The 24,022-nt window shown below is 37.8% G+C and overlaps 1 protein-coding gene across 7 annotated transcripts in view; it reads right to left on the bottom strand.

Moving 5' to 3' along the window:
- The window catches only part of LOC148678008 (ETS-related transcription factor Elf-2-like), a 54,809-nt gene that overhangs the window by 11,065 nt on the left and 19,722 nt on the right, over positions 1–24,022 (bottom strand). For 5 of the 7 annotated variants that reach the window (XM_088629994.1, XM_088630016.1, XM_088630025.1 and 2 more), the window contains exons 2-3: positions 16,077–16,280; positions 11,116–11,281 (exon numbers count right to left, since the gene is read on the bottom strand). In XM_088629994.1, coding sequence (XP_088486120.1) covers positions 11,116–11,281; positions 16,077–16,151 — 241 coding nt within the window. In that variant the 5' untranslated portion in view covers positions 16,152–16,280. Of the gene's footprint in view, positions 1–1,293; positions 1,685–11,115; positions 11,282–16,076; positions 16,281–24,022 lie in introns of those variants that run through there. The other 2 variants (XM_088630032.1, XM_088630043.1) reach the window with 2 other exon arrangements.

The raw sequence follows: 24,022 nt of genomic DNA, 5'->3' as shown, positions 1-24,022 counted from the left end.
GTAAAAAAACAGCTGTACTAAAACTCTTCATTAGAATAACATCAATGTAAAGCCAAAAGAAAACATACGATGGAGAACAGTTGCATAAATAGCCTTTAATCTCTAAAAATTGGGTAATTAAAACGGTACTATTTAATTGCATCCTGTATAGCGGTTCTGCAAAAAGTAGTGCTGTCCCTTCTGACTTCCGTGTTTACACTCTTTCCCTCCAGTTCCCTCCGCAGACGCTCTCGCAGCGACCTGTCTATCATCCCCCGCCCAGACTCCCATTGGCCAGCCGGCGCTTCCCCGCCTCTCACACCACGCACAGCTATTGGGTCTGTGGCGGATTTCGAACATCTCTCACAGCCGATTTGTCGGACGGTCCTGTCAGTCACAAAATACAGTGTCCGCACGGATCTCAGTGCTTCCGCCATCAAATAATCAGAAAAAAAGAAAATCCTAAAATAAGTCATTCGACTTATAAAAAAACTGCGCGCATACTAATAAAATGAAAACTCCTAATATCCAATCCCCGTTTTCTAATAAAACAACAAAACCTCCTACTTTGCAGTGCGCACAGGTCACGCATTTTCTTATGAAATTAAATTTAGAATTGTACATCTAAATTACATAAAATATACCAAAATAGTTTTAGACGTGAACTATCTGTCGAGCTCTATCATTTTTGTAAAAAAAATTAGACCTATCAAATGAGAACCTGAGCATGCAGTTAGGTCTTATTATTCCACCGTTACAGAATTTGTATTCTAAGAAAAAAACACAACCCGGTAATTTAATCCCTCAGAATGTTCAAAACTATAAGAAAAGGGCAATGGCACTCTTATTACACATTTTACGGTGACATATAGCAAAAAAAACAACAGTAAAAAAGAAAAAAGATTAGAAGTGCACGTCCTTCCGAGTCAGACAGCGTGGCAAAGACGTAGGAAAGACAACAATCTTGCACACTTCCTGGTTTCCCAGCAACTCACAACAACCATCATTAAAATCCACAGAAAGCAGACGAAATACACCTCAAATTAAACTGTATGCAATGCAACAGAAAATCCTGTCACATCTGCATTTAGCTGAGCTGCTGTGCATTTTAGAATAAAGTACTTTTTTCAGCCCCCGAAACAGGAAAAGCAGAGAACGCCATGCAGGTTGCTAACCAAGGTGATCACTTCCTGATCTGCCCTCCATTACTTTACAAAACAACTTAACAAATCTGGATTTACGGACCAGGTTGGAAAGCGCGGAAAACGAAATCAAGCAGCGACGCGACGGAAGGAAAAGTTTGCAAGGCTTTACCGGCTCTGATAAGCAGATCAAGCTGGTTAGCGGGTCCCTCATGCAGTGAAGTCGCCATGTTCTCCGGAGCTGCAGATTCACATTGACTTACATTGAAGAGAGGCGCAGCTAAGATCACTCCGCCAGCACAGGAAATCGCCTCAAATTCAGCCAAACACACAACCTACTGGAGCAACCGCGATTCTTCCGCGCCGAACACAGGAAATCCTCTACGTGCTGCTGTCAGCTTCAAGAGCACAAGGACAGTCTGCAGTCACTTGCTCAGAAGATTTTGGATGTTTACAACCCTATGATGTCCCATGTTTATTTTCCCCATAATCATAAATCCTTTAATCTATGACGCTTGCCTAACCGTAAACATTAACTGAACTTTACATAAAATATGTCATCAGATTTGTATTCTTGAATTATTTACACACCAGAAATGCTTTTGTTCTTTCGTTTGCTCGATGCGTTACTTCAGCTGCCGAGATCACTGCAGAGCAAGTTGATTACTTTGAGTTAAAAGATCCTGAACGTTTCTCACGAGCGACACATCATCCGTAGACAAAAGCAGCAGCGAAGTCGCGACATAGATTTCCTGATTTATTTCACGTGTGTGAGAGGCCGGCAGGAGTTTCCTTTTAATTCCCACACAGCTATACTGTTTACAATTTAGTAACATTCTTCTGTCCCGACAGCCGCAAGGAACACGCGAGCTGCTCAATGTGTCTCTGCGCTAAACAGGTCAAATTCTGTAGCCTGAAGGCTTAAGGAAATTGTAAGTTTACAGTACTCGGGAATAAGAGCGAGTTTGCTGTAGCAACACGATCGTTGCTATCGCTTAAAACAAAACGAAAACAAAGAAATTACACGCTTTACACTGGTTCGCTTTTATTGTTAGTTTCAATACACAATCGCTTGACACTACTATATTCACTCTCGAATATACATTTTTGAACGCCAGTTTTCTGTAACAAATTATATATATCCCACACTTTCTGTACTATAGATTGAGGCAAAAACAGGTGACAGAAAATCACTATTAGTACAACAGTTACTATTACAAAGGAGCCAGTTCTGCTATTATAACATCTGTAAGATTATGTTTGAAAGCTTTTCAATCAGAATCCTCTCTAAAAGGTTACCAATTGCAAACACTAACAGTTAAGTGTATGAAAACGTAATATCACTGTACTTACCTTTTATATTTTTCAAGAACGTTTGAAAAGTTTTAAAATTCTGCTGTTAAATTAAAATTATATTTTTATTTTTACAACTAGGAATACAACAGTGCCATATCTCGCAAATTATGAACACTGCAGATTATTTTCAAATCCAAGACAAAACGCGTTTCTTTCCCCACATTGCTGTGTCACCAAGCAACTAACAGCAAAGGTAACATTCCATTTTAAAGAGGTGTAAACACCACTGGCTCTCAGATAATTACATTGTGACAGCTTCATATATACTTAAAAGTATTTACATAAATTACTGTATGTAAAAGTATGACAGTTCTTCACTGAAGCTTCCCACCAAATACATTTTAAAGATTTTTTATGACTGCTAAAATCAGATGGGTTTTTCTGTTAAATTACGTTTTCATGTAAATTTCACTTCAATAAATTCATTAACACCAGACGTGTATTTGATAGGCCGATATTTTACAATATTGCTAACTCCGATTCATAGAGAATGTTGTGTAGACCATGTCCCACAGTCTCTTCAGTTTCACACCCCATTACTGAATCAGAAGTACCAGTTAAGCTTCAGAGATCTGGCACTAATAAATCAGCTGGTCAGGACAGTATTGTATTATATCTTTTGGAACTATGGGTATCAAGGGTTTTGAATGTTATAACATCTCAAAAAGCCTCTATGAAAGCAATATTAAATTAATCTGCAGGTATATAAAGCCTAATTCAAAGAAATCATTACCATTGCATTTAGTCAGATGTGCAGTATGGCATTCGCTCTGAGCATGGATGTGTTACATTAGCTTCTAATGGTACGAATGATACGATACTGGATCTCAACAAAAATTACACTTGCAAAGCTATCTTCATAGACTGCTGATCACTCAAGTCTTATGAAAAAGCTGCAAAATTGGCTTTGATATAAACATTTGCATTTGCAGTTTAATGTTGTCAAAATTGGCAGTGTGGGACTGCTGGCACTTACTGGTTGTCTTACGATTTAACTAGCAGTACCTTTTATCAAATTTAACCTTCCAAAAGCAAGATGGAATTTGAAAATGACAGTGCATTTAATGTCGAGAACAGCAGACACTTCTTTACCCAAATGGTTGTGGAAGTGTGGAACAACCTAAGCAGCCATGTTTTTGAAGCCTTTTAAGAAATGTGTAAATGAGTTTAGCAGATCATTTAATTACTACTAAATCTGCCCGATTGGCACATTTGTAACCTTTGTTATGTTCTTAACTTACATTTTGGGATACCAGTCATTTCATTTTGCTGCTACTAAAAACTGGAATAAGTTACAAAGTAAGCTGAAACTATCTAGCCTTGCATCTCAGGGTATTTTCATTTTTATCTTCTTTCATTACTTTGTTTTCTGTATTGCCGTAAATGAGACATCAACTGATTTATTTAGTTAAAAAAGGATTAAACAAAAAGAGCTCAAGCACGAAAACAAAGCCAAAAATGTAAGTTTAAACATGAACATTTGCTGAGATACACAGTACACCCTTTTGTAAGGGCAGTGTGTGGTGCTTGTACATAAAATGCATCTCATTTTGGAGTGCTTTTAAGATCTAAAACTGCTATCTAGAATTTCAGTAGTCCCACAAACCTTAGGTACCCCATCTTCAGTATTTTTGTGTTGCTGGGTGCATCAGTGTGGAAAATTGTCCAGTTGTCGAATTCCTGGGCGGGCGGCTTAGCTTCTTATAACGCAGGTTAAAAGTAATTTCCAAATTGTTAATTTCTGATCATGATTTAACTAACTTTCTGTATGTAGATCTGCTATTGTCTACCTACTGTAATATACAATTTAATGACCCTTCATCAAATGTTAATAGTAAATCATAAAAGAAACAATTAAAGTAAAATATATATATATATATTATTGGTGGTGCAGGTCACATGAAAAATCCAAGTATGTTTTCTTTCATATTTTAACATTTTATTAAAATTATCAAAAAATACTTTACTGTCCCTATCTCAATCCTGTATATGGTCTATTTTTTAAAAAGGGGGATTTTCAGGAAAGCATTGTAAGTGACTGTGAATAAGCATTAAAAGCAGAAAAATGAAAGAAGTATACAATTTTACACACTGTTGACAGTGTCAGGTCTGGCAGGCGGTAATGTAGCATCAAAACACAGATCGCCAAGCAGTTTCTTGAATAGCTAATACCTAGCAGTAGACTGACTACTAGCCACTACCACGACCTGTTGAATGTAGCAGTTGTGCACTGTATACTGTACATTCTTTTTGTTTACTATTGTATAGTGTAAAATATATATTGTATGTTGTATTGTGTATTGGAAGGTACTGTATTTGTACTTCATGCCTATTGCTTTTATTTATTGATGTCTTTATTTGTTTGTACACTGACAGAACAAGCACGAAAAAAAATTGAAACGCACTTATTACAAATGGCAATAAACCTTGAACTTGAACTACTAGAACTCCTTTGTAGCTTTTCTGTCTCCACTGGTAGTTCTCCTGAAATACCACTAGATGTCCCTCTAGAGGTAGGGTGCCAATCATGAGCTGTTTTCCTTGCACAAATCTGAACAAAACCTTTGAAATCTGATGCAAGTCAATCAAAAGCTCTTGACAGCTTTTCATTGCTTTCCTTGAATTGAAAAATACAATTTACAAGAATCCAGCAAAGACATATAATAATGAACATAAAATTTAAAAAATGAAAGCACTTGTTTTAAAGAACTGTAACAAAGGTGAATTCAGATTGTGCTTTAAAATTAAAGCCAGAAAACATCTTGTATTTTTACATTTATTGTTTGTTACTCATAAATATAATCTGAATTTATAAATAAAAATATTTTTGCTTCCTCTGATTAGCATTATAGTCAGTAACCAGCTAATATACACACACTAGAAGGGTTAAATTTCAACTATGTAAACTCACCCTTTCCATCCCTTTAACACATTGAACTAGCCTGACCATGTAATCACAACAGTTTCTAGAAAAAAACCTCTTCACTGTTTAGAAATTTAGAAACAGGTGAATACTGTATCTCTTCATACCTTATTAGACAATGTTTTATCCTCAATTGATTTAAATAACCGAGCTAAATAAGGGGTAAATGCTCAAACTGGGGTGATGTAATTAGTGGCGTACAACAGGGGTCCATATGAGGACCACCAATCTTTCTAATTTATATCCATGATCTAGATTTGGGTCTAGTTAGTAAATTATTCATGTTAGCAGACCTTAGAAAATAGAAGAATCCACAAGCACAATAAAAGCAGCAAATGAAATTAGAAAAGATTTTGATCAAATTCAAGATTTTTACACAAGTGCAGAATATTACACGCAAGCAGCAAACAATATATAAAATAGCAAATTCTAAGTTTGAAGATTCTACTTAAGAAAAAGGTGTTTAAGCTGACACATGGACAATGTGCGGAGCAATAAGACAGGTATCCAATGTTAGGATATAAAGTTAAAAATACAGAATTAAAATTAAAGGTTATGAAGTAAGGCTTCATTTAGAACAATATGTACAATTCTGGTCACTATGTTACAAAAAACACTGATGTTCTGGAATTCATCCAGAGGAGAGCAACTAGATACAGTATATTCCAGGGTTGAAATAAAAGTGTTACACTTACAGGTTAAAGGAGTTGCCCTTTTTTAGTTTAAAACAAAGAAGACTACAAGTGGGCCTCATCCAAGAATTCAGATTTCCTAAAGGTATTGTCTTTAATTTTTTTTTTTAAGTTAAATAACTTTTTGTTCCTGAATAATCATTGATAAATCAACTAATATAGTTCAAACATTAGGTGTGATGCTAGAGATAGCCACAGGATGGAGACAGCAGTTGGCATTCTGCTTGGAAATTGGGAAGTAAAACAAAAAAGTTGTTATCTGAACAGATGTACAGTATAACCGTACAACTAAAATATAGTCTTGCAATTTAGTAACTTTGGTCAAATCTGCTTCTTGATTAAAAAATATATATTTTAATGGATAATTTAACAGAAAGGTAGAGGACATTAAGAATTAAAGTATTAAAAAGTGCACAAACCATATTTTTCAAAGCTTTTGAACACACATAGTGTATCTACCAACACACAATAATAGCAGGCCATTAATATAACCAAAGCTATTAGTCCTTCATTCCGTTCTAGTTTTACAATAGCACAAGATACACCCACTTTCTGTTCCTTTCATAAGAAACTAATATTTCATTTTAATACATATCTTTACACAGTTCTTATGGAAGATGGAGATTACCAAGGCCGGTAATTAATCTAAAGCAAACAACTGTATCACCTGGTAGTTAAAATGCATAAAAATAAACGTTACTTTTATTACAGCTGTCAGTGCCCTACAGGTAAGGTTTTATAGATCTAGCTGGTAAAAAATAGAGTTTTAAATATATATAAATGAGAAGTAAAAGATTCCACACACACAAAGCCCTTAGTCATGTACTGTATATACAGCAGTTACATCCAGGAAAATATTAATATCTTTACCGTTATGTACAAAACTTTTTTAACTTAACAGCTTTGTAAAAAATGATGTTATATTTTTTGTGCAAGCACAATATGACTATATCACATCAAATGTTTTAAAATCCAGACCTTGTACTAGGAAAATCAACTCATTCCTAAATTTAAAATAATTTTATTAGAAATATCTTACTGCCCATGCTTGAACTCTAACATGAAGGCACTGAAACTATACAGCACAACTGTTTACCTCACATGACAAAGGTATTTCTCTGACTATACCCTCAATTCCATGGACAGTCAGCTCAGATGTGTCCTCCTGTGCTCTCTGACTGATTCCTGATGAAGTCCTGATGAAAAACTGAAGGTTTGCATGATTTCCAGAATTGCCCAAGTTATCTTCGGAGTAACACTAACTTCATGGATAGGTATTTACAATCACATGTACTCTACCCTTAATGTGTAACAAAATGCAACATCTAGAAAGTTTAGCACTAATACAGAATGCAGTTCTGAATGCTGTTCCATTTTGTTTGTACTGTAACCACTCAAAGATGAGGGAAACATCAGAATTTGAACTCAGTGTTATATTTTACGGTTGTCATGAACGGTCTACTTCAGTCTATCACTCTTCTCAAAATTCTATCTATACCAAGTAAACCGAACATCAAAAGAAACATCTCACTTATAATACATTTTGTAAACAAATTCAGTGCAACTACAATAAATTCACAAAATTCTCAGAAAGATCATCATTTTTAGCAGGTATACCAATATTTTATCACAGCTCTTCCCACAGCTGTTCAATGGGGGTCAGGTCTAGTGAATATGGCATTCATCAAACAAATGCTACATTCTCTCCTCACCAGAAAGACATTGTCACATAAGCAGCCCGAGGACATGTGCTGTCCCATCACAAAGAGCCCACAGGAAGAGCAACAGGTGAGGTCCCAGGACTTGATTATTGTAGTGCTGTGCTGTCTGGTACAGTCCATCACCCCTGGGCCTGTCCAGTGATCTTGACAAGACATTACATTGTATGACACTGTAGTGTCCCAGATTTGACTATAGCATTTTCTTCTAACAAGGTTAGAAACTGCTGGCTGTGAACACCCTCAGCTGCAAGCCGCCATGTGCAGAATTAGTCTGGCCTCCAACATCCCAATGGCATAAAGAATGTTTCTCTTGATATTAGTTTCTTTCTGTATTATTTTAGGATTTTTCACTAGCTTGACGTACTGTACAGCGGCCGAAATCACTTTTGCCCAATGAACTCTCTTACTAATGTGGCCTTTAACTGGTTCTACAACAGCCACTTAGGTGCCTAAATCAGAGTTTATAATTAAATAGTAGATATCCAATGGTTCTTATTTGATTTTTTTCTTATTTCAAACCATAACAAAAACCTACAAAATGAACTAATAAATCAGTACTTAAATGTTCACACTATGTTAGTATTGTCAGTCGCAGTGCTCCCCTTGGTAATATTTATGAAAAAATATCATGCAGTGTCTTTGTATGTGTAAACAACTTAATATTAATATTCCTTAATAAAGTCATGGTAGTAACACAAAACAAAAGTCAGTGTACTAAATTATCTATTATCTAATACTTTGACCCCCAATACATGCAATAGGTTATTACATCTCCACTTTAGATTATACTGTTTGATCAGGGCTGCTTTACAGTGTATGACAGGCAGTGAGCAACAGCTACCAGATAGCAGAAAAGCTCTGCTGAGGAAATTAAAAACCCTAAAGTCATTATTGGCTAAAGTGTAACTGTACGTACAGTAAGACCAACTTTAGCAGCAGTGTACTAGACAAAACATGGCATTGCTTTTAGCTTGTCTTTCGCAGCTTCTGTGAAAAGAGAAGTGAGAAAACAACGTTTTGGAAGGCTTCACAGCCGAAACGTTGTGTTTTCTCTCTTCTCTTTTCAGCATGGAATAAACCTAGTACTTGTTTCTTTATAGTCTGTACTACACAGATCAATCAATCAATCAAAGGTTATTTGTCAAATGCACAACAATACAGCATGCAGCAGTAGTTGCTGGCAATGAATTGTCTTTTCTATAAGCTCACCGGGGGGGGGCACAAAATCACAAAATTAAAGTTACGTAACTTAAGTAATGTAACCAATGTACATTGTACAATTACATTGATTGTAACCAATTAATTTAAGCAATAACTTTTTGAATTGTTTCCCTCTACACACAATCCCATTTATGGATGGATGATACCAACATAAACCCTCACCAAAGTGATGGGAAGATTAAAGTGTAGAAAAAGGAAATGCAGATACTCCAAAGAATAGTGTCATCTGTGAAGCATATTCCGGCTTGTTCATGCATGGCTGACTCACTTACAGTAGTCTTTATGGATTTTGTGTAACTAATGGTGGCAGCAGCAGAATGAATTCTGAAGTCTATAGAAACATTTCATCGGCTTATGTAGAATAAAATGCTGCTGTACTTATTGAGGAGCTTGACCATGAAGCATGACAATGACCCAAAACATATGGTCAAGGCCAGTTTATCATGAAAAACTGACTGGCCAAGTAAATTTCCAGAATTCAATCCAATTGAGACAAACGTTTTACATGCTGAAGAAAAATACTGAAGTCAGAACACCCTAAAAATAAGCAATAACTGATGATCTGCGGTAACGCATCTCAAATGATTGCAAAAAATTTGGTGAAATTATTTACAGACTTCATATTGTTATTGCTTCAAAGGAGTATGAAGCGAAATACCAAATTTTACTCTGAAATCTACTTAATGTGAATGTGTCCCAAAACATATAGTCACTGGATTGAACACATAGTATTTGTTCAAATACAGTCAAATGCATGTATACAATTACTCAAAAATAAAGCATACATTCTTCTAATCACTCATAAAAATTGATTTTAAAGTAAAAGGAACAGTTGTCACTCCAATGTCCCGATTATTTTTTGGAAGGGTACTATATACAGTAAGTAGCCCATGGATGAAGAACACTAATTGTGAATTCAGAAATTGTTTTTTTAAGGCTCTTTGGTTTTGAATGCTTAAGAACCAGTTGATAAAACATAACATCACATAAAGCCTATATAAGTCAATACTAGGAAGAGAGTTGTGGCGTGCTCAGAAAGTGGGGTCTTCAGAATGAATAGAATGGCTCTGAAAAAAGTCTTAAAATGCATGATCTCTCAGAGGCATCCTCTAGCAGCATTTTGTAAAGAAAAAAAGGGTGGGACATGGAATGAGCCAAAACACATGAAAAAGCTTTTTCGGATTAGTCGGAATAACAGGCAAATGAGAAACAATTCAAACTGCCGCTGGTTTCCGCCGTAGTGACTCAATAGATTTAGCTACAAGTGATTGTGTAAGATGAGGAATGTGGTCAGTAGGAAACCAAGTGTACATATGTTACAGTCAAATAACATCTATTCACTGGTTGTCCCAAAAATACTAGTAACAAAATGAGCCAATAAAGACACCTCACGCACATTTATTACATATTTTCTTGTAAAGTAATTAAATGTTACAGAAGGCTCAATTAGGGATTAGACAAGAAATATTAATTGTCAATCTACATGCTAATTACACTGTATTACTGGAGTTTAATTCTGTGCACAGAACAGCATTGACTCAAATGGCACTTCCTGGATGAGAGAGCTGCCTTGCAGCACACGTAATCTGTAGTAAAAGTCAACTTCATATTAATGCGTGAGAGGTGGAGGCCGAAATTCACCAAAACAAGGCATTACGATGTAAACGTGACGTTTGCCATTAACATCTACAGTTTTTACAATAAAAAAATAAACAGTTTTGACAGAGCAGCTATTTTAAGTAATGTCAGTCGTGAAAGACTCTGGGGAAAATTTATGAGGCTTGATTTTTATGAGGAAAACATGATGACCATTTCTAAACGCAGTTTGGTTCCCATTACTAAAAAAAAGTTCTCTACTGGAGTGAGTGGTTTTTACTCCGAAAATAATATAAATTAAGCGATGCTGGTTTCACTTCCTCTCACATCATTCCCTCACAATAAAGTTAAGACTTGAAAGCTTGAACAGAAGGAATACAGTATTTATATTTTCTACATTTTTTAAATTAGAGAACCACCTTTGTATCTGTTTATGGTTAGCGCCCCTCTCTGTGTTTATGCAAAGAAAGTCAAACAGGTCCTACCGGACTCCACGATTTCAGTTTCTATCTCCTGCTCCTCTGCGACGTCTTGCATCAGGTAGGTTTCGTCATCGTACACCAGGACCTGTGCTGCGTAACACTGCTCCAGACGAGCGCTGGGGACCTGCTCCACAATCACTGCGGGATACTCCTCCCCCTGAACCTCCTCCTGCCAGAACAGCACACCCACCATCACACCTCAGCTTTCAGTTCTAATCCACAGACACTGGACACCAGCCAAACACAGCACTACAGTACTGCCTGCTTGGAGAAAAATAAAAACGCTCATTTTTTGGGAAGGAAAGAATGAAAGAATCTAAATTTTAGCAGAAAAGTCCCTTTCAACACAAGACTGAGGTCATGCTGTTGGGTTCCCCCATCTGTAAAACCAATGATGTAAGCAAGGCACTATGCTTGCATTTCAATCCAAAATGAAGAATTTGGAGGTGGTTTTCATTCCTGGATTGACTTTTTGAACCTTAAGCACAGAATTTCTAAGCACCTTTGTTTTTCCATCTGAGAAATACTGCCAACCTGCCTTACACTCTCCATGACTGTAGTGGAAAAACTTTCAAGGACTGATTATGGTAACACCCTAGTTGCAGAAGTCACTAAAACTACACTTAGTACATGGCATGAGTGTCTAGTATCTACTGGATGTGCGTTTACTGTCCTCCATGTGACCTTCACTCAGAAGATTCCAGTTTATTATGCATTCCTACTGTTCATCGCCAGTCTGTGGGTGACTATGCCTATGGGCCTTTCGTTGATTCAGTAACACTTGATGTTTGTAAATCTAGCCTAAATCTATACTTTTCAGAATGACTTTTTCATGATTGTTCTGTTTTCTAAAACCTATTTGTTTTATTTTCTTTAATCTTATTGTTGTGATTTTGTGTATTTTGAAGTGATTTGAGATGACTGCTTCTAAAGGCACTAGTATATTATTACAAAATACAGGCAATGGTGTTCCTGTTGAAATAGTGGTCTTAAGATTCAAGTATAGTCACCTATTAAGCAGAACAGGTCGGGCGCTTTGCAACTATACAATATAAAAATGTTGAAATTGTGAAAGAGAAATGCAGTTACATGAAAGTTTGATTCAATAGGATCTTCTGGTTATTTACATAAAAATCTAAGCAATACTGGAGGACACTTCAAACTCGTAGGCACTTTGTGTCCTCTAGTATTCCTGTGCACAAACATTATGAAGAAAACAGGCCAAAGTTTGAGCAGGTAAACCAGATAAAATAATGATAACACTAAGACATTATTATTTGTATCATGTTGAAAAAGAATGTTTTTCCTCAAAATAAATTCCGGCTGATGACAGTACTGTCCAGTGATGCCTTATAGATTCAAAAGGAATTATTGAGATGGTGGAAAATTATGTCTGACATATATCTCACATAAACTTTAAACTAGATGAATTCGTTTCCCAGTGTATTTTAGAAAGCTAATGGAAATTAATTGCTTGGAAAGGAAGAATGTTAAAATTACCCTGCTTACAGTCAGTTCTATGCACAAGGTTCCTGAGTTTTTGAATCCTGACTAAAATAACTTAAGTACATACCCCTCGTTCTGCAGAGTACCGTTTATAACATGCTGGGTTTCTCAACCGGTGGTTACAGAAAATGAGGGAGAAGCCACTAAAACTCCATTCCGTGTTGACCTCAGTAAGATTATTTGGTTCATCAAGGTGTAACACAGACTAAAACATATCTAAGCTCACTGCTCCTTTAGACTTAGCCAATGATAAATTTCTTTGGTTGGGGTGACATATGACTCCATATTCTCCAAGGGACTAAGACAAGAAGGGTTTCAAAACTGCTTCCAAAGATGGCAATTTCTAAATTCATCATTATGCCTTTGACAAGATAAAAATTGGCGCTTAATGCCTGTGCACAATAAAACATGATATTTAAAGGTTTATCAAACACCATCTTTCTAACAGATTAAAAACCACAGTGGTTTAAAAAAAAAACACTGACAAATTGCAAAATCGCTCAAATGAGGATCTACAAAAAACAGTAAGACTGTCTAGCCTGACAACCCCACACATGCAATATAAACACGAGCCTTCTACAAACCCCTCAGCATCCAGCCCACAAGTACAAGCGAGCACATACACATGTCTAAACACCTGCTTTGTCTTTTGTTGCCATCTCCATATCTCTGTATCAAGGCTGCTCGCTGTAGGGCTCTGGACTTGATTTTCAGTGTAGACTATTGTAAATTAAACTAATCTTAGGAACCACCAAGGGCTAGTAATTAGAACTGAAATCAACTGCAAGACAGAATGTGTGAAAATATCTTAGTAATTGACCACACATGTAAATGTCATTTCCTACAGCTCATATAGGCTATCACAGTGCCAGCGTATGTCAGCTTTCACAGTTCCCATGGTCAGAATGTGCTTGTCCTACAGTGTGCCAGTAGATCACATGCCAAAAACTAGCCAGTTTAGCATTTCGTATGCCAAGACTCTTAGCATGCTGAGTCTCCCTTTTCCATCCAGTATCATTTGTCAACATTTAACAAGAGAGGGGTGTTTGAGGTCAGCAAACACAATTATGTTAAAAGGACAGCCTGGCTGTTGTGGTATACAAAAAGAATGAATTGGTTGACTCCAATACAATTTTAATTCTGTAAGAAAGTGTATAATTCCAGTATTGAGACAATCAGTAGTATAGAGTTTCTAATCCTTAAAAAAAGATCCTGTAGTTGTACACATACAAGAATTGCAATTCATTAACTTCCAGCGGTTTTGTGACATGCTGCTGAAATTGAGAGTTTAAATTCACACATTGTGTTTCAATTTCAAAACATGGAAACAGGATTACTATAACAAAAAGAAAGTTGTATCAGTTTGTTGTGGCAAAACTGGTCAAAGCAAAATAGACTGACCTGAGACTACGCAAACAGAAACAGCAGGCCTCAAGTCCCACTAGTATTACTGAAAAAAAAAACTAAAAACCTTTTAATTTCACCAGGCATTGTCAGACCAACCTGTGAATTCAGCAACAATACGATGGAAATGATTTAATTTACGTATTCTGACATTTAGATCAGAAAGGCAAATTGCAAATAAAAGAATGATGGAATTAAAGGAGAGTGTGAAAAGATCTCTTTTTAAATACGTTCTAATAGTGATTAAGACACTATTCACATTTTTTCCCCTATGGCTAACTGTTAATTCAAGGGCTACATTTAAAATGTTTTCTTTCCATAACTGTATTATTAATTGTGACAGATAAAAATCAGCCAAGAATAATGATTGCCCCACTTCAGCTAGGTCAACAGCAGGGTCCAGCCACTGGATACTCAGGGCTCTGTTTGCCTCTGAGAATTAAAGTGTGTGTACACTTTGGCTCCAGCTCAGAAGAGCTCTTTTCTCCAGTTTACTCCCACTTTCCAACACTGCCTCTGCCCTGCCAAACGTACATCACAGTCCTGCGATCAAAGAAGAGGACATTGATTTCCTGTTTTACAAATACCGCAAAAAGGCTGGAAAGAACTTGGGCCTTTTTGTTTCATTTTGATCCCTTTTCTTCAGCTTCAGGTTGTGATAAATTGAATACTTCCAAACGCATTGCCCAGACTACATAATTAGGAATAAGCCAAAAAGCACATACGCAAACAAGACTATTCAAGCATTTAATTTGAAGAGTTTAAATGGTTTTGTATTTTATTGGTGAACAAATTGGTACACAAAAAGTCATCAATACTTCTATTTACACCAAGGATTTGTACTGTGTCTAAGTACTTCACTGGGCTTTGTTTTTAGAAAGGCTACTACAGAATTGATTTTTTCATCATCTTTCGATTCTGCTGCTTTGGTCTTGTGGTAGTTGCTTTTGTTGTTGTTTTAGTGTGTCAAAGTATTATTATAATCCAAGTGCTTGATCATATTTTAACACATTACCCCTCAATGTTGTAGTAGAAAGGATTGTCCTGGTGAAAGATCATCACTACCTGATAGGCATTATCAAAAATACTTGCAGCAGTTCTTTAACTTCTCTGCTTCAAATATCATGCATTCTGTGCAAGCCCACAATAATTGGAAAACTGCCTTTTCTGACTGGTATTTCCAGAAGTAAATAAAAGACAGACTTCGTTTAGTCAATTCCCTCTTAAATAAATAGCAAGGGGTCCTCCATTAAAGGAGCAAAAATCCAAATGTATTTCAAAGAGGAAAAATCTGAACACGGAAAAATTGCTTTATGAACTGTTACTCCTAATGCAGACAATAATAAAAACAGTTTAATTACATGTGAAAAACAATGTTTTTAAGAAACAATCCTGGAAAACTCACTGTTAATATGTAATAAGCCATGACCACTTCCTATGCAGGGGTACAGAGCTACCATTGTACTCGGCAAACACAAGGATATCGTGCCTTTTGAACAAACAAGCTACTACAGTACTTCTGTTCTGTAGAAGGAAGTAACTTTATAAATATTATTTCATTTTTAAACAGCATCAAGATGAGCACTTCTGAAAAAAATACATATATACATATTTATTGTACAGCTGGACAACACTATTGCCCAATCCTTTTGTTTTGAGGTTTTGTTTTCCTTTAAACAACTGCAGAACTATAGTACTCTAGCTAAGTGGTGAAGCTTCTTTTTCTTCAGGAATGCAATTATGAACTCCGTTTGCCAAATAAAACAGCAGTGTTTATATGGGAAAAAAACACATTGTGGCACTTCGATGTGACCTAAATATGATATTGAACTTTCAGGTTTCCTTTCTGGTGCCAAATTTGAAATCTCTTAAAACATTACATATAACCTTCCATAAACTAAGCATCTATATAACAAAGTTAGTTCCTTGCCTATTCCACAACTCTCGGTTACATGCTGTATGTTCATGCTTGCTCGCGTAATGATGGCTGTGTCTGGACCAGGACTTTTTTCAATCGATCCACTGACCTCTACATACTTCTGATGTTCAGTTACCTGCTGTGGGTTCTCCATCGCACTGACATACTCCACCACCGGACCTCCGCCATCAACGACCACCACAGAGGTCATAACGCATTCCCTTGGGAGTTGGCCGTTCCCTCAGCGCCGACTTCTCCCGCCCGTCTTTCCTCCTGCCGCCCCTGCTCTCCTCCGGCCCGGCGTCCCTGCCTGCAGCGCTGTAGCCGCGGCCCGCACAAACTGGAGAGCAGACAGAGAGAGAGAGTGGTGTGGATGAGTCAGGGGTGCTGATGTGCTGCCGGCTGCCTCTTCTAGGTTACAGGAACTGAGATGGAGAAAGATGTAAAGCCCAGCGTACCGGGGCAAACATTTTTCCTGATACACTCCTTCGTCGTGTAAGATGGCTGGTTCTGCATTTCCAGAAGCTAGCAGTCATATTTCCTGGCTTCTAGTCTGAGAAACGTTTTCAGCAAACATGCTTGCTTGTTTCTGGAAGCGCAGCAGCTGGCATTGATACATGAAGAAAGAGTGTAACAAGTTTCCTCATGTATGCTGGGCTCAGAGTGTGACTTTGCCAGATGGTAAAACTGATTTCTGCGGAAGACACTCTGCTACAGTTGACGCCGCTGACAGACCAATGAAAAACCACATTTGTAAGTGATCACTTAAACTTTGCCCATTTAAAATATTATGATCTCCTCTTCTCTCTCCACAATTTAGGGGCCGCTGTCTTATCCATTAACTGTTTCTGTGCCTCATCCTTTTTGGAATATTTACTTAAATTATAATAAGAATTTCAATCATTCAGAAGTGGACAGGACAGGAGAAATCACAGCATGATGCTTGAAAACGTTCCTTGAATACCTTTGAAGAAATATGTTTCGGAAAGGATTTATTTTCATACACTTGGCTAAGTAATGAAACACTAAACTCAAAGGCATTTCCAGTACATTGCCAAATTCTCTCTCAATGCATAAATTTACCTTTAAAACAAAAACCAGTACTTTTTCTTCATTCAGAAAAGTGTTCTCAAGGAAAACAATCTGGCCTACCAAATATAAATATCACCTAACTTTGACAAAGAACTGTTTGTTAGAATCTTATTAGAAGGTAAAATATAATCCAAACTGCTAAACCTTAATAGTTTTTCATTTAAGTTCTAAATTTACCTAAATTAAACATAAATATACAGAAATCTGGAACAATTTAGAAAAACAAATGAACACCGCTGAAACTGGTTTATTTAAAAGCTGCTCCATTTAAAAAAAAACATACTTTAATTGACATACCCATACACAAATATACCTAAATTGACCCAGCCTGCAGTCCCTGACATTGCTGCAGTGAGATGTGCTATTACCTTCTTCTTTACTTTAACTTAGCATACAATTACTACCCTGTTTACAGTTGTATAATTGTGTTTCTGATTGTTTTTAATATGTTTCCATTTTTAACATCTATTTGTGTTTCACAAGCCAATAAATCTACCCATCTAAACTATGTTCGCATGATCTTCCAACACATAACTACTGTACCCAATACTGATTTTTCTTGAATTACAGACTACACATTTATATGTGGCATTAAAAAAATTGTTACATTTCTTCAATATTTTCAAAATGGTTTTTCAGATTTGTGTTGGAAATTGCTAAAATACTGAGGATTTTTTTTTTACTGGCTGCGAATCTGCCTCTTGGCCTGTTTGGATTGCAGTGTAATGGTGCTTATACTTAAGAAGTGACACCATTTCCTCCTGTTTCTTATTCTTATTTGTTAAAAATACAAGAATACTCAACTGTTGTTAACAAATAGTACAAATTAAATCAATTTCCATTTTTATTTACCTAACAGAAGTCCTGATAAATGGTACTCTAACAGTGTAGCTGAGCTTCCTGTTTATTATGTCTGCTATTTCACATTATAGATTTTTAAAAACACTCCAGAAAGCCGGCTAGTCCCCAGGGGATTCCTCTGTTAAACCATTAAGAATATATTCGAGCATTTTAGAACAAAGCAAGGAATTTATTCGACATGAGTGAAGAAATTAGGCATCCACTTCCCATGTCATTCTATTTCGTGCCCGTGGTTAAAAAGCCTCAGGACCACTGAAAGTAAGGTACTGGATAAAAAAGGGGGAAAAGTAAATGAGGCCTCATATTAGATACTCTGTCAATATTAACAGCAGAACATGTGCTGTTTATCAGCAATCCTCAAAATCTTTCCGTCTCTCTCAGGTCACTCATTGTTATGAGAACTTCTATGTCTTTTGTTAGAAACCCATTGTGCTCTACTAGCCTTCCACATATTGACATACCCTTTCCTGCGAAAAAGAAAAAGACAGTTCAATTCATCACAGTATGTTTGTTCTACAAGAGCAAGTCGCATGATTATCCAACATGAGATTTGCCATTTTAACAGAGATTGAGATACATAACGGTTTAATCTTCAGATATTTCATTTAGACGTTTCGCACGTTGACCTTTGGACAATTATTCTCAAATGCTCAAAGAATGATATCTTTGTTTAAGGAGGAAAGTATTATTTCTTACAGGGCTCACTAATCTGGAAGAAGAACTGTAGAACAGTTAACATGTATCTGAGATGCCAAAACAGAAATGGCTGAAATTCTGGGCAAGAGGCATTACTGAAGTCCTGACAGTGTTGTTACTCTTCCCATTTGTGATGCTGACTCACCCAGGTTCCTGGGTTATAGAGAACCCTAAGTACTAAGGGGAAAAACTTATGAATTTCCTCCCGTCTCCCACCAAAGCCAATAGTGATGGGTTATGCTAAATTTTCCATACCCTTAAGAGCAAGAATGTTGCCCTTTTGTCATTAATCTGTCCTGTCCTCTTTTACAGTGCCGACCCAGGGACCGTACAATGCTGACAGCTGGAATAAAGCTCAGGTGAATAAGAGGTGCCGCAGAATTCCCACCTTGACCTTAAGAGCACCTTTTCCTGAGTTGAGTGGTCTTAGCAGGTCATTGTCCAGGCCAGTGTGTCGCAGCTGCTTCAGAGGAGGGAACAAGCTGTATGGGGTACCGAAGCTCCTACAAACTCTGTCCTGTGCTCTGGAACTGCTCGCCACCATTTCCACGCAAAGTGGGTCACAGAAACAAAACAGAAGGAGTTTCAGTCACGCTCCTGTCTGTAACAACAGATGCCATTGGCAATGGTCAGCCCCAGTAACTGCCACCTTGTTTACCCTCTGTGCTCCAAAACACGACCGGCTCAAAAGAGTGTCTGTGTGAACAAGCCACCTCTCCACCACCCCTGTAACCGTATGGCTCTTTAGTTGTTTGGAAAAGTAATAAAGCACCTATTGTGATACAGTTCACAGCATCAAAACACAGCTGTGTGGTGCCTGCTGGTGTCAGGCTAGAGACATTCTCTTCTCTGATGGATGCATTAGGAGAACTTGTATATTTTTTTTTCTTTGTAGTCTCTTATTTGTGGGCTACAGCTTGGTACGAAAAAAGTGGACATTAAAAGCGCTGATTCCGGATTGGGTGGGTGGTGGGATCTTACATTTAAAGGAATGCTCATCTTCGAAAAAAACAGTATGGAGGAGTGCCGATAAAAAAGAAAAGTTGACATGCCTGCTCAACCAGAAAAGAAGCTCTGAGGAAGTGCAAGTGCAAGTGAAGTTGCCACTAGCTGACTCTGAGCATGAGTCCCCCAATCCGTGATCAACTGGCTGACCAAGACTGGGTCATTTCGAGCTGCTCAGGATCCTCAAATAACCATGCAAAAAAATCACGAACACGCTTTTCACAGCCTCCTGGGAACAAAAAGACTTATTTCATCCTCTGTTCGACCCCAGCTCTGCTTTAAACATACATTGAAAACCAGTGTGCAATTCAACAGTGCACTTTCATAATTTATGTAGTTGATCTTCATCACTCCCTCCTGCAAGGGTTTTTGTAACCTGGATCTGAGTTGACTGACAGATGGCAATTATCTACTGGTGAAGTGTAAATAAATGGCTAATGAATGATTCAATTAAAAAAAACAAATCACGGTTAGGATGTTGAATTGTTTGTTAATCCAATTTTCAACCTGAAAATGGTTACAAGCAAATAAAGGACAGATTAACGTGAAATACAATTTACCACTATGGAATCTCTTTCCAAGTACCTCTACTTATGGTTTATATTGTAAAATATTACAAGTAACCTCCATCAGTTAGATAGATGGGCTCTCTGGGTAGGTCTTGAAAGTAGTTTGCAGCAAAAAACAATTAACTAAATTGTTCCGTTGTTGTCATTGTGCTTGCATGAGATAAAATACTCTTCTTTGGCTGTAAATCGTGAATTCCCTTAGACTTCCAAAAACAATGACAACATATTTATATCTTCCTATAGAATGACCTTCCCCAAAAGAGACAAATTTATGTTTCCTGATCATCTTGACCTCTCAACGCAGCTGAACTGAATTCACAATGAGTTTAGTTCAGCTGTTCTGAGGAGTCAAACCGAAGTGGCAACACTTGGTTGTCACACACTGGCAACCCTGAACCGGGCTGCCACATCCCCAAGACCAACATACCGATTCGCAAGATCAGTAGAAAAGGATCTGTATGCAACGTAAATCAAAAGAGAAATTAAATAAGGTTTAAAAATAGATTTTGTAAAATCTATAGCAAAACACGGTTTAGAAATTCAATTTGACGCAGGAGACTTAGGCATTTACAGGCACTTTATATCCAAAATAAACTGTATTGTTCTAATTAATGACTGCCTTAAACGGACAATGCCAAACATTACACTGGCAAAGCAAAGTTGCCTGCAAGCAAAAACAAACTTAACACCTGTCATTAAACTGCATTGTCCTCATGATATTACGAATCATATCACTGTAACAGTAACAATGAGCCTGCAAGGCAAAGGATTAAGCACTAATGATTGCATAACCTATTCCTTTTACAAGCTGGAAAGTACTGTAACTTTTCAACAAAAGTTCCCTTTCGGAAAACTGTCTGGCATCTCCTCAATAAAATAAAACTTGCTGCCCAGAAAAGAAGTGCAAGTAATACTACAGCAGTCACATGTTTTATAATACAGGTTTTGTGCAGGAGTCCAGCCCAGTCCTGGTGGGTGCAGTTTGCAGTAATGACTCAGGCTGGCTCTACCTACTGTACCTCCTGGACTCTCAGTGCTGAGGCCTTGACACTGATATTCCAGGGACTGGGAATCTTACCTCTGCCTATTCATGTCCCCTGTCAATGGCTTTATGTGCGGGGCTCCATACATTTGCAAACAGCCACTGCAAACAAACTAAACTGAGATCAGGAACTCTGGGAAAGACTTAACTCCCAACTAGTCTTTAGCAATTTTTGTACATCCGCAATGGAAAGATTATTTTTATAATTCAAATCATGCTAATATTTTTGGCCAGATGTTTTTTCCTCAAACGTGAAATCCAAACACTGTTCTAACGTAATCAAATAAATTCCTTCTTACCGGATGATTTAAACAAGGTTTTGGATTTACCTTCTCTTTACCAAGAATAACATTCTTGATTTACTTGTATTGTACTCCAGTTACATCACACTCTTGACATTAATACAACTGGATTTAGAAAAACCCTTTCAACTCATAAAATCCCAAAGCATTATACATTTAGAAGTAGGCTCCCTTCATTACCTATTGTATTTCTGTGCCAACGTGGGTGGCAGTGGTGCCCATTACAAACCAGAAGCCTCACAAAACAGTAGATCGGGTGAAGATGCACAATAAGTTCATCACCAAATGAATTCACATGGAACACAAGTCAGACTATGGAAACCCAGAGCAAGATTTAGCCAGTTCAACAAGGTTTCTACCCCTACCCTTATGAAAAGTGCCATGTGATCCTAAATATTTATGTCTCACATCTCATCTGAATGATGGCACCACCAACAGCACAGTGTCCTTAGTGTGGCACTGATTCAGAAATTCCAGACCAGAAGGATGAGTGACACAGCGACACTTACTAACATCTGTTAATGTAGTTCATTCTATATCTTTGATGTCTGTACCAACTACACTTTCCTTGGATAAAAGAATTATAAAATTATTTATCTGACTTGTTGTTGACTCATTGAATAGTCATTTCACTTTTGAAGTCTTCCAAGAATTAAACAATTACAAAGAACTGAAAAGGCTCTTATTGAAGTTCCTAAACATCTTATGATATCTGATTTGTGTACATTAGGCTATGCAATCTGCACATCATGTTACTGTATGTACATTAATGCAGAGTTTGTTTTGCATCTCTGGTTCTTCCTTGTGAAGGTTAACATTTTATCTTGCTGAAATCCGACACTGTACCTTGTATGTTTTATTCTGAGTTCTTTTGTCTGGTTGACATTCAGAGCTAGATTGTTATCAAGGCACCATCTTGTAAGATGCTCTACCTCACTCCTGTATGCAGACTCATCGTTGCTGTTGATCAGCCCAACAATAGTGGTGCCATCTGCAAACTTGATGATGTGGTTGCTGCTGTAAGTGGCTGTACAGTCGTAGGTGAACGACAATTATAGCTTAGGACTGAGCCAGCAGCCTTGTGGAGCTCCAGTGTTTAGGATCGCTGTTGAGGAGATATTGTCGCCAATTTTCACCACCAGAGGTCTGCCCGTCCAGTATCCAGTTGCAGATTGAGTTGCATAAGCTCAGATTCCTGAGTTTTGGGACAAGTTTGGTGGGAACGATTGTGTTGAAGAACAAACTGTAATCAATAAACAGCATCCTAACATAGGTACCCCATCCATCTAAATGTCCTAGGGCAGTATGAAGTGCTAGAGATATGGTATCATCAACTGACCTATTCGGGCGGTAAGCAAACTGAAGTGGTTCAAGGGAGTCTGGGATAGAGCAATTTATATAGGACAATATTAGTCTTTCCAGGTACATCATGACCAATGAAGTGGGTGCCACTGGGCGGTACTCGTTCAAGCAAGTTACCTTGGTCTTCTTGGGAAGTGGTACAATTGTGGTTTTCTTAAAGCACTCTGGTACAACTGACAAAGACAGAGAGAGGTTAAAAATGTCTGTGTACACGGGAGATAGCTTGTCTTCACAAGTTTTAAGAACACGAGGAGAGACATCATCTGGGCCGGCTGCTTTGCGGGTTTTCACTTTCCTAAAGGCTCTACGCACTTCATGCTTCAGTGGAGGAAATACCGCTGTTGTTGCCTCTGTAGTTCGTGATAGCTTGCAAGCCTTGCCACATGCGCCTTGAGTCACCCCCAAGCTGTTTTTCTAATTTGTCCTTGTATTCCTGCTTTGCCAGTTGAATAGCTTTCTCCAGGTCGTACCTTGATTTTTATACAGTTCCCTGTCACATGATTGGAAGGCAGCAGACCACTGGAGCGAACGTCTTTGTTGATCCAGGGCTTCTGATTGGGATATATCCGGATCTTCTCGGTAGGAACGCATCTGTCCACACAGTAGTTGACGTAGGATGTGACCACCCCTGTATACTCATGTTTTGTCTGACCAGCGCTGCATGGTCTTTACTGCAGGTGGCCTGCTCTTTAGCTCCTGCTTGTAAACAGGAAGAAGGAGCACAGAGGCGTGGTCAGACTACCCGAAATGCGGTTGTTAGACAAAGTGGTATGCTCCTTTAATGGTGGTTTACCAGTGATTCAGTGTGTTATTTCCTCTAGTAGAAACAGAGACATGTTGAAAGTACTTTGGTAGTACTTTTTTAAGGCTTCAGTGGTTAAAGTCCCCCGCCACGATAGAAACAGCTTCCGGATGCGTGTTTTCAGATTCGCTGATAACGCTCTACAGCTCGTTGAGTGACGATGCTGTAGCAAGCGGGTGAATGGACACCGCGGTCATAACAACACAGCCTTGCCGGTAGAACCAGCTGTGCGGTCCGTTCTATAAAGCGTGAATCCAGCGGGTTGTACAGTGGCATCGGGAGCGTTGGGCTTCAGCCAGGTTTCAGAGAAGGCTCTGCGTGAGATGGCTCCTCAGTATCTATGCTATCTTT

Source organism: Lepisosteus platostomus, chromosome 1, assembly GCF_059453375.1.
Source record: "Lepisosteus platostomus isolate fLepPlt1 chromosome 1, fLepPlt1.hap1, whole genome shotgun sequence".
Classification (NCBI taxonomy): domain Eukaryota; kingdom Metazoa; phylum Chordata; class Actinopteri; order Semionotiformes; family Lepisosteidae; genus Lepisosteus; species Lepisosteus platostomus.
The sequence above is the reverse complement of the archived record's forward strand: the minus strand, read 5'-3'. Positions and strand labels throughout refer to the sequence as shown.